This window comes from Lagopus muta, chromosome Z (genome assembly GCF_023343835.1).
Source record: "Lagopus muta isolate bLagMut1 chromosome Z, bLagMut1 primary, whole genome shotgun sequence".
Lineage (NCBI taxonomy): Eukaryota > Metazoa > Chordata > Aves > Galliformes > Phasianidae > Lagopus > Lagopus muta.
The window spans coordinates 44,429,528-44,446,626 of NC_064472.1; the positions used below are offsets into that span (position 1 = coordinate 44,429,528).

The window sequence follows — 17,099 nt, forward strand, 5'->3', positions numbered from 1 at the left end:
GGCTGGTGCAGAGACCCCAGGGCACTGGACACCAGCCACACAGGACTGCTGGGCTCCACACGCATCCTGTCCATGCAGCACATGCACACACACACGAGATAAGGGTGAGGTCACACAGAGGGCTCATTAAGAAAGGCTGCATGAGAAGACAGGACAGGCCGCGGTGCCCACAGCAGGGCTCATACGGATGAGCAAACCGACCGGCTGTGGATGCACAAGACTGACTCCTTTGTACCCTTCTTCTGCCCACCCCGTTACCCTTCCCAGTGCACAGGTCCTCCAGCCATGGCCTCGGGTTTGCATCCCTATCAGCTGCAAAGTCCTTATCTGCCTGCAGTTTCTTCATAGTCAGTGTGGTTCACCGGGGCTGGTTTTAGACCTTCTCTAGTCCCTAGTTTGGCTAGCAGATTTGAATCTCTGTGTACAGTTTCGTTTGTTGCTTCTTGCTCTTCCTTATCATGCCATTTGATAAAGTACTTGATCACATAATCTCACTGCAATAAGCATTCCCACATACTTTTCTCTATTACTGATGGACCAGTTTTAGTTTCATTACCATTCCCCTTCCCATTTGTTGGCCAGGTTTGGCATCCTGGAGATTCCCCTTACAGTTTCCTGCTTTTCTTAGTATTTCCTCTTGACACTGAAATGCTCCTTGACCAGACACACTCACAGGAATATGCACTCTCTCCTTCCACATACGTAAACCAAACTTCCATTAACTGTACACAGAGAAATTGTAAGGATGTCAGACACTACAGCTGAGGAAGAATGAGATAAAGACTATTGATGAAAAAGGGACAAACCAACACCTCCTCACCCTTTGCCCTAAACAAGAATATCTGAAATTAAGTGTGTGAAAAAATACTGGGAGAAAAAAAGTGATCGTATCAACTTTTAAGACAACAAACAAAAAAGCTCATGGGCTTTATACATAAAGACTGAGATTTCCTCTAAACATACCCTCAATATTCTAGACCTTAATAAATCTAGAAAGGAAGTACTACAAAAAAAACAAGTATATGAAATAAATTGAAGAATAATGTTCTAAGTATTGCAAAAAAAAAAAAAAAAAAAAAAAAAAAAAGATCAAAAACAGAAGATTACTTCCAAGCCTAATTGCTGCTTTTTTTTTCCAAAACAAAGTAAAAAATCCAGTTGGACACAGGGCCGCATCACGAAAGGTCTGTCTACATACAGATTTGCCAGCAGAGTCACACTGAGATGACACACTTTCAGAGGCAAAAGCTCTCTAGACAAATATTAGTCGGCAGAATAAGCACCATCAATAAGTATCTTGAGCCAGCATAACCGAGTTTGCCCAATGAATTTTGGTGGCTTGGTTGAGCTGGTTAGCAGAGCTCTGTTTTGTTGCTTTTTTTTTCATGGGGGAGAAGGGGGTGGCTGAAAACTGTGTGCTAGAACAGTTAGATGTCAAAACACTTTTTGCACAGCCCCTGCAGTGTTAAGTAGGATGTAGGACTTCTGCTTCAACCCACCACCTTCCATATCAACATCTTACCTGTTCTCATGAATAATAAAATACCTGGATCAGGCACCATGACACCACAGGAAGGAACTAAAAAAACCAATTATGTTTGCTGGTTGGGAACACGGCAGTGAAGTGGATGTAAAGTGGGCATGCAGTGAGAAAATGAACATTTGAATAGTGATGTCCACACTTTGCATCCTCAGACACCAAATTAAAACCTTAGATCCTCAACGTTCAAGACAACTGTTCCAAATAATGCATCACAAGAAGACTTAAATCCTGCTTAGACTCCAGTGACAAGTTTCCTTACCAGTAATTATTTTAAATGTCACAATTTTTTTTCTAGCCCAAATTCAGTTTTAGATTTGTGACCTACAGACAACTTGAATGCGTGGCTAGCAGAATACACACAAGACAATTTCCTGATGAAGGAACATTACCGTAATGTGAATTTGGCCTAATGAAAACTTGGAAAAGGACAGACTTTCCCCAAGCCTGAGAGCTGGCTCAAACAAATCAGGTGGCTGAAAGGAAGCCCAGTCAGGCAGCTCTTAAGGTTCAGAAGTCTTAAGAGAGCGTGTATGTGTTACCCTGTTTCCAGTTCTGAGCTCCCCAGTACAAAACAGAGTCCACTGAAAAGTCACTTAGATAATGAAGGGACAGGAGCATCCCTCCTACAAGGAGAGGCTGAGAGAGCTAGGACTGTTCAGCCTGTAGAGGAGAAGGCTCAGGGAGCTCTCATCAACATGTACAAACATATGAAGGTAGAATGCAAAGAAGGCTCTTTTCAGTGGTGTCCAGTGCCAAGACAAAAAGCAATGGACATAAACTGGCACACAGGAAGTTCCCTCAACACCTGGAAGACCTTTGCTGTGCAGGTGACAGAGCACTGGCACATGTTACCCAGAGAGGCTATGGAGTCCCTTTCTCTGAGATTTTCAGTCCACATGGATATGATCCTGAGCAACCTGCTCTGGGTAGCTCCGAAGGGGTTGGCCCAGACAGCCTCCACAGGCACCTTCCAGCCTCAGTCATTCTGTGAATCTGAGGCAGCACAAAGTAAAGTGGGAAATGATCTTCACTGAATGTTATGCACAAGGCTTTCAGTAGCATTGTCCTGTGAAAGCAGGAAAAAGCAAATCAAATAATACTTCAGAGCAGAGGTCCAAAAGTTACTATACAAAAGTATCCTTGTGAGTATGTGTCTGGTTTACACCACTTAACCCTGGCACACCCAGATTTTTTTAAATGGTACATAATTCGGCTCTGCTCTTCAAAAAGGTCTGTCAAAAGTTGAGAAAGTTATTATGTAACTAGAACTTGAGATGAAAATTTCAGTAGCGACCAAGAAACACTGCGCATGACAATCGCTATTTCCATGGTTACAGCAAAGGGCATAGGAAAAAGAAAGAACGAGCTCACAAGAAAACTCTTTCTTGTCTTCTTTCTCTGGATTTAGGAAAGAATTATTTTATATTTCAAATCCTAGAAACAGAAGAGTTCTTAGCAGGACTGAAAGGAAATAACTTGAGTAAGGAAGAAAACCTTAATCTTTCTTCATTCTTCTGGAAAGACCATTTCCTAAAGCACTGATGAAGACCGCCAGGCAGAGCATCTGCTCAGCAATATCAGAAGGTGCGCTACGAATGCTCTCACCCCAGCTCATACAATGACTTATCACAACATGAAAGAAAAAACAAGTCCTACAAAAATGAACTGAGCTGAGGTGACAGACACAAGGCTCTGGAGGGAGGACACGGCTGAGTTTGGGCTACTGTCAAGTCTGCCTAGGCCAGAGATGTCAGGAGATTTCAGGGATAAGACTCTGAAGATGAAAAGGCTCTTCAGACAATCAGCAAACAAAACACATAATTGTCACAGTGCCTACGTGAAGCACAGTTCTGTTGGTTTTCTTATTTTTTAATTTATTTTCAGTTATAAAGTTGTTATGATAAATGCAAAAGACAGTACTACTGCAAATGATCTAAGAGGTAAAAAGCTCTCAGGACAGAAATGCTGAAAAGCTTCTCATTTTCCTGAGAAGAGAAGGTGAGTATTGCCAGCCCTTTTAAAGATGGAAAACCAACAGAAGAACTCTGGTGAAGCAGTTCTGTGTAACTATTTTTCTATCAAGTGAGGAATAGTTCCAATGCAATCCAGGCAAACTGGTTGGACAGCAATCAGCAAAAGGCATCATTAAGGTGCAACAGAGATTTCCTTCTTCTCTCCCACCATTTTTAAATAGCTGCTGTTAGAATTTTACTGCTGTTGAAGAAAAACGACTTGGCTTTAGACATTTTGACAAACGGAAATCAGTAGAGGGCACCAAAAAGCAAAGGAAGTTTTCATGATCTTTCACAAGAGCTCAGTAAAAGAAGATCAATTCCAAGTCAAGCCTCCACCTCACCGGATGTTTCAAGTATCAGTGCCTCAACTTGAAACAGGAAGAAATGAATTTCATATTCCATCTATATTCTTACTCCTACCTTTCAGATTTCTCCTGGGAAAGAGGAAGACCTCTTCAGAAAGATTAAACGACAAAACCTTTAGGAATCTAAAACTTACTCCATACAAATTCCCATGCAGTTCACGAGCAGTTTAGCCTACACTGTTATCAAGGCTGTTCTGAAAAGCAACGAGACTATAGTTTAAGTTTCAACTTGCTTTTCAGTAGTAGTCCTGAAGAACTCACTTGTCTTCGTAACTGCAAAAGTTGTGCTACCCTTGAGTACAGAAATAATTTCTTAGACTTTCTTTGAAGAGCAAAAGAGTAATTTGACTTGGGAAACAATGTCACTTTAAATCACATTATCTCCTATAGTCAGAGTAAATCATATTGAAAAAAATATATATAGATAGGCTTTAGCTAAGGTTCAAATAAGAAAATCTTGAGATCCCTAACATATGAACCCCTCCAATGCATACACTACTTTTCTTGCAATTACTGTTCTTTGCATGTTCTGTTTGCTGGTAACTAGCTCAGGGAATTCTTCATATGTAATACTATACATGCATATTTTCTTTTCCATGGGTTTGGTGATTGTGGAAGATAACATTACCATCTTCTCACTACAGTGAGCATATTACCTCACCCACGCTGTCTCACACTCAATTCTCTGACTGTGCACCCTCTTTTCTAACTGCCCAGCCAAATGGAGCTTCCTCCATTTCAGGACAGCAAGTCTCCAATGCCCAAGCTACAACACCTTGCTAAAGAGAGGGAAAAAAAAAAGGTGTACATATTTCAAGAAACAATGGGATCTGCTGGGCCAGCAAACAGCAAAGTCCCTGAGATGAGGGTAAATGCCATTATTTAGCAACTGGAAGCAGAGCTGTTGTTCTAGCAGATGGGTGATTAGGAACAAGCATCTAAGCAGTGCTGCAGGTCAGGCAGTAACGCCAAGACAAGGTGGGCTCCTGGTGACCAGGGCTGCCTTAGCACTCTGGGTGCCTCACCAAATGGTCAAACAACACACCAAGAAGAGTGCGTGCTCCCACAGCCACTTTCGTAAGGCTTCACGTCAATGAACGTCTGCATAAGTAGTAACTACGTGACTACAAAGAGTCGCAATTGAAAGCCAACGCCTCCAGAAAATACCTCAACGCACAACTAGTTTCAAAACACACTTCTTAAGGAAGCGACAAACATCTACCTGGTCCACGAACGGGAAATAGGACTCGGTACGAACAGAAAATCCGGAAGGCAGAGCCCCAAGCCACACGCCTGTGCAGCGGTCTCTTCCCGGACAGCCGTCCCTTCTCGGCTCGTGACAGTGCGGCGTCCCGCAGGTACACAGGAGCCGCCGTCGCTTCGTCCCGACCCGACCCAAGTGCGGCCGCGGCCAACCGGCCCTCGCCCGCCGAACCGGCACAGCCCACGACCCGAGCACGGCCAACCGCCGCTCCCCGCCAGTACCTGCGGCCGCGGGGCCCCGCGGGGCCGCGCCCCCGCCTCCTCGGCGCGCCCCGCGGTGCCCGGCGAGGATCCGTCGCCGCCTCCTGTCGTGTCGGCTGCGGGTCCCGCCGCTGCCGCCGCCGCCGCCGCCCGGCCCGGGCCTGCGCCTGCGCCGCCTGCCCGCACGGTCGCTTCCGGGAATGGCGGCCCGGCGCCCTCCGCCCATCACAGGGCGAGCTCCGGCTGCTGCCCGCGACCCTCCCGCGTCCGGCCCGCCGCCCTCCGCGGCCCGCTGCCGCCACCGCCCGCCATCTTCCGCCCCTGCGGGCCCCGCGGCCCCGCGCCGCCTCCGGGCGCCGGTGACGTCGCGCTCCGGCGAGGGCGGGCCGAGAGCAGCCGGCCCCACCTCGCACCCAGCAGCGCGCGAGACGCCCTTTGTTTGCACCCGGCGGCGGCTGGCGGGCTGGCCCGAGGACGTCACCGCCGCGGCCGGAAACAAACGGTGAGCGGCCGGGGGCGGGGCTTGCGTCCCTGGTCGGCGGCCCGCTCCGTTCCCAGCCTCCTCCGCGGGCGGTCCGGGGAGCAGCGTGAGGCCCCGCCCCTCATCGTCTGGGACGGCGGCCGCGAGCCCTCGGCCCCGCGAGCCGCGCTTCCTTCCGATTAGCTGCAGTGCTATGAAATTAACCTCACTCTGATTTCACAACGCAAGGGGGTTTTGCTCTTACGAAGGCTCTGACCTCCAGACCTAATTCCGATTTCTAAAGAGTATCGTTTAAAACTGGGCAAACATGTGCCCTTTTCCAGGCAATTAAAGCAAAAAAATCAGCTCAGTATCAAGTAAGCCGCTTGCAAAGAGCAGGAAAATAAAAGCCTTGCAAAAAGTCCACCAACCTTCCAAACTGATGAAGTCAGAGCAGCTGCAGTAACATCCTAGCTTACCTCGCAGTTACAGCAGCACTGCTTTATCAACCCAGAGCATCATATGGCAGCGGTGCTCAGAATACTAAGCAAAAAGAGAAACACCATCCGTTCACTTACTAAAAGATTGTCCTGAATCAAGTGTATTTTTAACACGACAATTCAAAGCAATTCTTAAAAATGAGCACTATGCTGGCATAGCGAAGACTTCATATAGTAAAAGCAATACATAAAAAAGACAAACGTGGATCTTTTGAAGGAGAAATTTATGTACGCCTCACCTTGTCGCCATCATCGTTGCAAATGTGATCTTGATGGATTGACTGGCACTGAAAGGAACTGGCGATGCTACCTGCAAAAGAAGGTGGGTAAAAAACTTGTTAAAATGATAACACAATGATAAAAATACGGACAAATCTACCAGCCAGATTTTTTTTTCCCTTCATGCAGAAGAGGGGTTTAGTTGCCAAGTCTGACAAGTCATGCATTTAATTCTGATGCTGGAATAAGCATCAGAGATGCATTCTGTACAGTGTGCCAGCAATAACTTCACAGATTTTTTCCCAAACATTTAAACAGAACAAAATTTGAGCTAGTTCATCAATCCAAAGCAAACATATGCTTTGGATTGTATAATACCATAAGCACACACAAAGAGAAGCTACATGTTAAGGTGCTGTAGTCTTGCTCTGTATCCTTTATTGAAGAAAATGTTCAGCACCCTGGTTAGCCACAGAACAGCAGTTTCTCTCTACTAAAAATAAAAGCAGATTGAAAATTCCAGTATTGAAATTGAAAAAGTCCAATATTGAAATTGAAAAGTACAGAAAAGCATTGCTCTTATCCATCTTATCTGTAGTGGAATTCCTGCCTGCTTAAGGTTTTTCATCAGTTTCATTATGCCACGTTCTCTGCATGGTACAGCACACTTCTGCAAAGACTCATCCCAGTCCTGAGACTTCTATCCAAGCAGAGAGACAACCTGAAGCTAGACTGTATCAACACAGATTCCCAAACACGTGCTTTTCCCTGCTCAGAAAGCATAGGAGTGGGGTAACCACTACTCTTGATTTTGTACTTCCCACAAATACTGGGTGAAACAAAGCAGAAATAAAGTAAAATGCATGGAGAAAGAAAACAACAACAACCAACAACCTTATTGTAAAGGTACACTATTTCATTATGTTCCTCACAGAATAAACGTAGAAATTTTCTCCATGGGTTTCTAAGTGGCCGTTACAATTCTGAAATATGATCAATCCAGTTCTGTAAGATAGATAAGGAATTCCATGCATCATTTTTTTCATAAATCTTTGCAGCTTATGGGATGGACAGCAGTCAGATCCTTCAAAGAAGATGCTTATTTACAGAATCAGGCGGTCTGCCACTAGGCATGGCCAGTCAGAGAAAGCCTCCAAAATCACTTTGTAGTTGGGGAGGGAACAGAATCATTCACTCCTTATTGTCATCACTGCCTCAGTGTTAAAACTTTTTTGCTTTTTTCCCCCCTGACTTTTAAAATAGGATGTATAAAATGGGAAAAGCAGGAAAATTAGTTTCTTTCTGCTCCACAGCAGCAAGAACAGATGTGCTTGAGGAAACGCTGCACAGGCAGCATCCTACCAGCCAGCAAGAGCACACTGTGGCCTATGCACACGTAGCTTCTGGATGTTACTCATCATGACCTCGAGCCAATTCACATCGTTTTAGGCTTGAATCACCCCACTTGCAGACTAGTCAGCTTTAGCACAGATAGTGGGAAACAATTCATGTCATGGCTACATGTAAATAGTGTCCCAAAGGTTACAAGTTTCATAAAACAGCAAATGGTGTTAAGGTTTTGATAGAAAACCTTGCACATGCTAGCTGGGCAGAGACAATGAGACAACTCACTTAGAAGCTTTCTCATTCACTTAGATGCTACTTTACTGAAGCAAAAAGTTTCCAGTTGAGCCAAATGTAATGCACAAGAGAACTCAAATCTACCTCAACTTTATTCAAAAGAATAGTGCACTCCCTTTTTTTTCCCCTGAAAAACACTGTTACAGCATATGATGCATCTATGACTACCTTGTTTCCATATCTGCATTTTTTTCAAACCAGACAACTGTTGACAGCTTCTAATGTGTAAGAGTGCATAATGGTATCTTACAGAAGTTGAGTGTTCACATATTGCAATTCATAAGCTACAGAAATTTCTTAAAAGAGGCACTCTGGGAAGATCCCAAAGGCTACATGGCCTTTGTCTCTGTTTGGCTCTCCAACCCAGAAGGCAGTAAATTTAGTTTCATTTTCAAAACAAAACACAAGGATCAACACTGTTATACTGAGTGCATACCTACAGCTTCCTTCCACCTTCACAAATTAGATCTAGAAGCTTCAATTGATAAATACTTTGCAGAGGTTTTGTAGAATCTTGTTATCTCTGAAATTAGCTAAAACCACACACTTTTAACTACTAGAGCTGCAAATGGACAGAGTTCTTGTAAGCACATTGTTTGGTTATTTCCTCTGTCTCAAGACAGTTACAAGTTGTGGAAACTGTATATTCTCAACAGCATGAGACTCTCCCCTGTCACCAAGTTTCCCTGGTATTTACAGGACAGAATACTGCTTCAAAATAGGAGATTTCATTCATATCCTTATTAATTCCACAGTTCTGCTCCCAAAGGAAAAAAAAAAAAAGTACCAGAACAATGCATGAACATACCATATCCTTTTGAAAAAAAAACAAAAGCAAACAAGAACCCTCAAAAATTTCAATTTAAATTACTAATTAATTACAGTTAGTACAAATAATGCATTGCTAAAATAAAAGATAACAAAAATGGCACCAGATGCTGCAGTCTTCTTTTTGGCATCTCTTAGTAGCAAACTAAAAGCCCAACTCAGCAGTCACAGCCCACTGCAAACTGCATTTGTGCTCCCAGGCAGACTTTGCACTGAATATAGATTCATGCTTTCTATAGGTATTATTTTGGTCTAGCAGGTTAGAATGAAAAAGAAGAGTCTCATTAAGAAAACCTATCACTGAATTTTTGCATGTAGATGTGCTTTCAGATGCTGAAAACTCAAGTGTTATTAAAAACATAGCAAATAATATAGAAATCTGAATAATAGTTTTGGCATCACTGTGTTAAAAACTGCTCTACAGCAGACAGGACAGCAGCAGCAGCACGTTCCTCTGGGTCCCTAATACCATGATGCAGTTGCTGAAAGTGAAGCAATGCTCCTGCAGCCAGCCTGTCACAACTACTGATTCTTACCCCCTCCACCAACCCAGGACTGACTTTTAGAGTCCATCACTTCATGTTCTGAAAGGAAAACCTGACATTAAGCACTGATCCTACTTATTAAAAAAGTTCAAATTCAGTATCAGGAAAACCAAATCCTTTAAGCATATATTGTGTTTATTATGGTTTTCCGCAACCCCCCATTCAGTTTTAACATTGCAGCCAGCAGCTAGGGAGGTAATTTCTGACACCAGTAAGCACCAGGCAACAGGAACAGTTAAAAAAGCTAAGAATAATGTTTCCAAGTAACTGTCCACAGTTACCGAAGACAGAATTACAGAAAATGCAACTTATGGGCAAAACTGTTTCCAAATCTTTGTAACTTATTACTAAAACAAACAAACAAACAAAAACACGAAAACAACAACAACAGCAACAAAATGAGAGCAAACAAACAAACAAAAACCTGCAGAAATATGCATGATCTTTGACAGAATATTCTCCAACCATAGTAAAGTCCGTGTTAAAATATCTCAGTTAAAAAAAAATCTTTGAGTTTGAGGAACAGCAGAATGACAAGGTGGTAACGCTGAAGTTACCGCAAGACTGAAATTATGTAACTAGGTATGCAAGCACAAACAATTAGCAATGTGAGAAGTGTTTCCAAAAGAAGGCTCAGCAACACTGGAAATCAGGCAGGCTGGCAGATTAAAATACTAAAAATATATTTTATGTAAAATTCCAGTATACGCACATGGATTTTATTTTAAAAATGAAAATACAAGCTTTGATCATTTTGTATCCCCTATTTCCACAAATCACTTGGAACTTGCAAATTAAGAGATTCAAGTGCAATATTCTTGAAGTCAAATCAATCAAACAATAGCAACAAAAAGCTCCCCAGCAACTTATTTAGAAGTAGTATAATTCAGTTGGAAGAGACTTAACAGAGAACACTGAATCCAACTGCTTGACCACTTCAGGGCTAACCAAAAGCTGAACTATATTAATGAGATCATTATCCAAACAGTTCTTAAATACTGAAAGCCATGGAGTTTGAACCACTTCCCTTGGAAGCCTATTTCAGTGTTTAACCACCCTCACAGTAAACGTTTCCTAATGTCCCATCTGAGCCTGGCACTGCTCTGTGCCATTTCCATTCTGACATCAGCTCCCAGCAGCAGAGTCCAGCACCTTCTTCTCATTGAGCTGCAGGGAGCAGAGAGGTCAGCCCTTGGCCTCTTCTCCAGACCTGGCAGCCCAATGCCCCAAGTATTCCTCACAAGATTCCTTCTGCCCTGTCACCAGCTGTGCTGCCTGTCTCTGCATGTTTTCAAGGACCTAAATACCTTTTTATATTGTTGAGCCAAAACCTGCACATAATATTCAAGATGAGCCACGTCAGTGCAGAACATAGGAGGAGAATCATCTCTTTTGATCAGCCAGCTGTGCTGTTTGATGTACCCCAACATACAGTTTGCCCCTTGGCCGCCCAGATACAGCTCTGTCTCGTGCTGAGCTGCTGTCACCAGCACTCCCACGTGCCGTCCTGCTCAGCTGCTCTCCAGTCACTTGTCCCCACCTGTGCCTGTGTTCGGCACTGTTCTGTCCCACATGCAGAATGCAACACTTTCCTTTGCTGAACTTTGTGCCACTGCTGATTGTCAGTGCCCCAAGGTATCTACATCTCCCTGCAAGACCTCTCATCCTTCCAGAGAGTCAGCAGCACCACTCAGATTAGTGCCATCAGCAAACTTCCTATGGATGCATTCAGGTTGTGCATTCATTTACCACTGCTGTTCAAGAAACAAGTACCAGTAACACATTTAGAAAGAAAAAGACAGCAAGCTACAACAGCCTTCCACATACTTTCCAGCAGAGGCTAACAGTGTGCAGCAACACAGAACAGTTTACTCCTCTACTGTGGTATAGTCAAACTACAAATAATTACATGTAACAACTGCAGCACCATTAAACCTTCTCAATAGACATAATGCCTTTTGTTTTTGCTGGAGATCATGATGTACTGAAAACAAGAACATACATTCTGAGAAGCCAAGTCATCTGAAAGACATCAAATATATACAGGAAATAATGCACTAAAGAGAGAAAGAAGCAATAAACCAAAACATGGAGAGGAAAAGATCAGTGGTATTTAGACAGAGGACATTTTCTGACTGCAATAGAACCAAATGCAAAACACATTAAGGCAAACATGAAAACTAAACTAGTTATTTTCACAGGGAAAAAAAAATCATTTAATTTCCAACTGATAATTTTGGATAAAAAAAGGCATTAATTCAACTCTGCAAATTTATCAGCTAAGAGTCCAAGATGAAGAGTTCTGTTGTCAAATTACACCAGGCTTTCTCAAGATCTCATCAAAACTTCTATCAATACAGATATAATGACTGATTAAGATGTGTTAAAGTAAGGAGCTGCTGGCAAATTAGATGGCCGGCTAAATTCTTCAGAGAGAGTGGCCAATTAAGAAAAATAATAATAATAAAAAAAAACTTCTGACTCATCACTATGGAATGAAGTCTCTACAGACTTCTGGCCTACAGAGGTCACAAGAGTTCCAGAAGAGTTTCTGTGTATTGCTGTAAGAAGAGAGAACAAAGAAGTTATTATCAACTTTAAGTTTCAAGGTGTGATGTTAAGAAAGACAAGTTTTAAACTGTGCAAAACATGCTAATCTAACTTCCCATTTGATTTAGACCTTTGCAAAGCACAGGTATTTTCCCTAGGAATGTTCCATGTACATTATCGAGATTTGGAATTAATTCAAGCTCAGTATCAAACTCAAAAAACAAACAAAAAACAAACAAACAAGAACCCACCAACAAAAAACCCACAAGGAGTGTTAAAAATAAAAAGATAAGGCTTGGAGGCTTCCTGTCCATAGTCTCAGATGCTGAGTTAAATTAAAATATGACCTCTTGATTAGTCTAAGATAAAACTATAGGCAGCAGATAATGAGAACAGTTCCATTCTGCCAATGGAATGACAAATCCTGTAATCCTGTTTGCGACATCTATGCATGTGGATAACAAAAACAGTTGCCAGAATGTTATCTATATGAAAACTTAGCTTCTATCTAACTGCAGTCACAGAATCATAGAATCAGAACAGCCTGGGTTGAAAAGAATCAAACAATCATCCTGTTTCAACCGCCCTGCTATATGCAGGGCTGTCAACCACCAGACCAGATTGCCCAGAGTCACATCCAGCCTGGCCTTGAATGCCTCCAGGGATGGGCATCCACAACCTCCTTGGGCAACATGTTGCAGTGCATCAGCCATAAACATGGACCTTACATTACACAAGGAAAGCAGCATGTGCTATTCTTGTACAGATGTAATTTTCAAGAACTGTGATCACACACACAACAGCAAATTAGAAGTTGGCTTTGCTCTAGCTGTAATGCATGACAGCAGCAGCAACACAGCTGCAACAGTACTGCTTCCACTGGTAAATACAAACCTGTAGGGAGCCTTGGCAGCCCACTGCTCTTTATGTTGTCACAATGACATTTCAAGCAAGTATACATTACTAAGGAAGAAAGGTATCTATACTTTTTTTTAATCATACTCAGCTGCTCTGTAAACTGAGCCACAGACCACCATATGCAGTTAGTAGTGGATACAGCAATGATATCTTTTGCTACTTTCCACCTTCCCCCCTCCCCTTTTTCTTCTTGAACATAGTATTCCACAGTCTTCGCACCTACTCCTGGTCAATTATTTATTAAAAACCTAAAGCAGAATAGAAAGATATTTTTATATGATGATTTCCTAGCTCTCAAGAGTTTACAGATGTTCTGACTGCCTTGCACCTGTTATCTGGCCGATGTCATGTACAGTCATGTACAGGCAGTCCTGAAGATGGCAGTGGTAGTGCAGTCCCTCAGATGGGACTAGCAGAAGCAGCAGAGCCAGGAAGTTGACACAGAGATCATCAGCTAGAGGCTCTGCTTCACAACAGTGCAATCTATGATGTTAAGTTACAGATTTTTTTTTGTTTTTGTTTTTGTGTTAAAAAGGTAAAATGGTAGCTTTTAATAATTCAGTTAAGCTTTTGAACTATTTCGTTTCTGAGAAACAGACATCTCCTTACACTGAGAAACCCTGAAGGAAGGTGAATCACATTTCATTCCTGTGTAACAAAGGCCAACTGAGCCTGAGTCCGAAAGATAACCTCAGCAGCTTTCTACTCTGCACCACCAAATAGTTGTGACTGTGGTTTAACAGAAAATGATGCTGGAGGACAGAAAGAATATATGAACCAATGTACAGTGCCTCGATTGCAGTGAACAGATAGAACTCTGCTGAACTACCTTCATAACCCCAAATCTTAGCCTGTACATCAGACCAACACAACACCTGTGGGTAGCAGACCCTAATGTCACTAAAAGGAAGACTTTAATTCTGCTTGAAATATTGTCTCTACTACAAAACAGACAGTGGTAATTTTACACCCAGGGCTAGATCAGCTGCACCACACTGCTCTCTCACTCCTTCTTCTTCAAAAGGACAGGGGCAGAAAATATGATGGACAAGGGCTCATGGTTGAGATAAGGACTGGGAGATCGCCCATCACTTACTGTTATGAGCAAAACTGACTCAGGTTAGGGAGATTAATGTAATTTATTGCCTATTTCTAATAACAGACAAGAGCAGTAGAATTAAAAGCAAACTAAAAACATCTCCTACCCCCATCTATTCTCTTCTTCCTTCTGCCTCCAAACAGCACAGAGGATGGGGACTGCATTTGGTTCATAATGCTTTGTCTCTGCTGAACCTTCACCATTACTCCACCCTTGCTCTAGCATCAGGTCCCCACAGCCACAGGATGCTACCCTTCCTGATCTTTGAGTGCTCTCCACACACTACAGTTCTTCAAGAACTACTCCAACATGGCACTTGTGGTGCAGACCTTCAGTAGAAGACTGCTCCAGTGTGCCCCCCCCCCCCCCCCCCCCAGTTAGCAGCAGCTCCCACCAACTCACCTGTTCTACTGTGGGTTCCTTCATGGGCTGCAGTGTGGAGATCTGCTCCGCTGCGGTCCTTCCCGAGCTGCAGAAGAACAGCCTGCTCCCCCACAGTCCCCTCCATGGGCTGCAGAGGAACAGCCTGCTCCCCCACAGTCCCCTCCATGGGCTGCAGAAGAACAGTGTGCTCCCCCACAGTCCCCTCCATGGGCTGTGGAGGAACACCCTGCTCCCCCACAGTTCCCTCCATGGGCTGCAGAGGAACAGCCTGCTCCCCCACGGTGCCCTCCATGGGCTGTGGAGGAACAGCCTGCTCCCCCACAGTCCCCTCCATGGGCTGTGGAGGAACAGCCTGCTCCCCCACAGTCCCCTCCATGGGCTGCTGGGGGACAGCCAGCTCCCCTACAGTACCCTCCACGGGCTGCTGGGGGACAGCCTTCTCCTCCGTGGTCCTCTCCATGGACTGTTGAGAACTTTGGCTTCAGCAGCTGGAGCTCCTGCACTCCTTCTGCACTGACCTTGGCGGCCGCTGGGCTGTTTCACTCCTCTCTTCCAGCTGCTGTTTTGCAACAGTTTTTCCCCTTTCTTATATATGCTCTCAGAGGCAACACTAGCGTCGCTCATTGGCTCAGCTCTGGCCAGCAGCAGGTCCTTTTTGGAGCTGGCTCTTATCTGAAGTGGGGCAGCTCCTCAGCTTTTCTCATAACACATTTCCCCCACTATTAAAAACTTGACACATAAGCCCAATACACAGACTGAAAGTGGGGAAATAATGCCAGTAAGACCCCTCAGTAAGTGAGAGAGCAAAGTTATGCAAGCCACTGTGCATAGCACCTTGCCAAATGTACTTCCTTGCTGTGGTGTTCAGGAGATGCAACCATTAGGCCTAATGCCTCATAGTTGCCTTCTTCCTATGCAGCATTCAAGCTGAATTTTGCCACAATTGAAAGCAGTCTCCCCACTGTGGGAGTAATAGGGCAATTTGTGAAAGCAGGTTTACTCAGACTCACAACTTCTAATGCCTCAGTGACTATAGCCTGAAATTATGTTGGAAGACCTCCAAGAGACAACAGCCATTCAGAAAACTTCACAGCAGCCACCCCTTCAGCATTGCCAGTATCAAGACAGGGTATTGAGTAAGGCCCTTCAAGTGATGGCTTATCCTTGTATATGTATACATGCACATATATCTATGTATAAAACATATACACTAAATCTAAGACATTTAATGAGAAACTTCAGCTTTCCCCCAGTTAAATTCTACTTCAGTCCCTTTTTCAAATCAAAGTGAGACACTCTTCCTGATATTGCCTTGAATCCAGGAAAAATTATCAGTTATTTTGTAATAAGTGAGAAAAAGAGCTACGCTCCCTAGCTACCACAGGAAGGGGATTGCTTTCCTTCTAAACCCACACATTAAACTAATCAGCAAAGAGAATCATCAGATTCTACCTAACTTGTGGACTGTTATAAGAAAGAATCTACATCAAGTCTGAATGCCTTGCTTCACGCCTGTCAAGATGAAGCTCACACAATGCTAGTCCAAGGAAAAGAGGTGGGAGTTCAGTGCTTTAAGTTCACTCATTTCTGAGCTATGGAAAGCATAACTTTGCTTAAATGAATGATACCAACTGATACACTCATTACATTTGCTTCCCAGGAATCATTTGAATATGCCACTTACACTACTAAAATGAACTTTATGTAGGATGCCACTGCTGAGCTTCATTAACTTGCATGATTCAAGAGAGTTTTGTAGTGAATGCTAGCAGATTTGCAGGCTGGAGTTCACCAAGTAGCAAATGCATGGGAACAACTGAAATGTGAATCAATTATTCCTTTGATAAAACCTGTGAGTTGAGCGGAGGATGTGTTCTCATGATACAACCACAGATGTCCAGCTCACCTCTGAAGGTTCAACAAAGATAATCAAGAGGTTAAATTCTCTGTGATCCAAGAGTCTTGTCACAAAGGAAACTAAAACAACAAAAAAAACAAACAAACAAAAAAAACAAACACCAAAACCAAAACAAAAAAGACACAACCAAAAAAAACCAACCAAAAAGCAATCAAAATAAAACATTCCTGTAGATTCCTGTTACTTGCTAGTCCAATAATCCTGTTTACAACGTACTACTTTTCTTTTCTTCTAGATGCCCTCCTAATTCAAGAGCCTTTCAAACCAAGTTTTTAAAAAGCAAACAGAATATTTCAGAATTACAAAGAAAAATGTTAGAGATGACTTCAAGAAATGATGTATGCGAATCACAACATATTCTAATTTGGGGCATGGAAGCCCTTCTCAAATTATTCCTAGACACAGAAATCTCACTGTGAATAAGGAATAAGCTGCATCTTTGCTTGGAGGTTTTAGCTGCGTTAGCTGCAAGCAATGCATATTAGGACTGTCTTTCTCCCCTCTTTTTCTCCACTTTTCCTTTTGTAAGCTCCAAAAAACTCCATGGGTTTCCCAGAGGTCTGCATCCACTCTTAACTTCTCTAGCTGATCAGTGGAAAGAAAGTTGTTACATGCTGGGAATAGCTAATATTTTTCAGTTGTGTGGTGTG

At 43.2% G+C, this 17,099-nt stretch overlaps 1 protein-coding gene across 5 annotated transcripts in view; it reads right to left on the reverse strand.

Annotated features, from left to right (window-relative positions):
• The window catches only part of RNF38 (ring finger protein 38), a 91,162-nt gene that overhangs the window by 20,753 nt on the left and 53,310 nt on the right, over positions 1-17,099 (reverse strand). For 2 of the 5 annotated variants that reach the window (XM_048931023.1, XM_048931021.1), the window contains one exon: positions 6,587-6,657. Coding sequence is in view for 3 of the 5 variants with exons in the window: in XM_048931021.1 (XP_048786978.1) it covers positions 6,587-6,657 (71 nt within the window). In the remaining 2 variants the exon portion in view is untranslated. Of the gene's footprint in view, positions 1-5,408; positions 5,516-6,586; positions 6,658-14,549; positions 15,093-17,099 lie in introns of those variants that run through there. The other 3 variants (XM_048931019.1, XM_048931020.1, XM_048931024.1) reach the window with 3 other exon arrangements.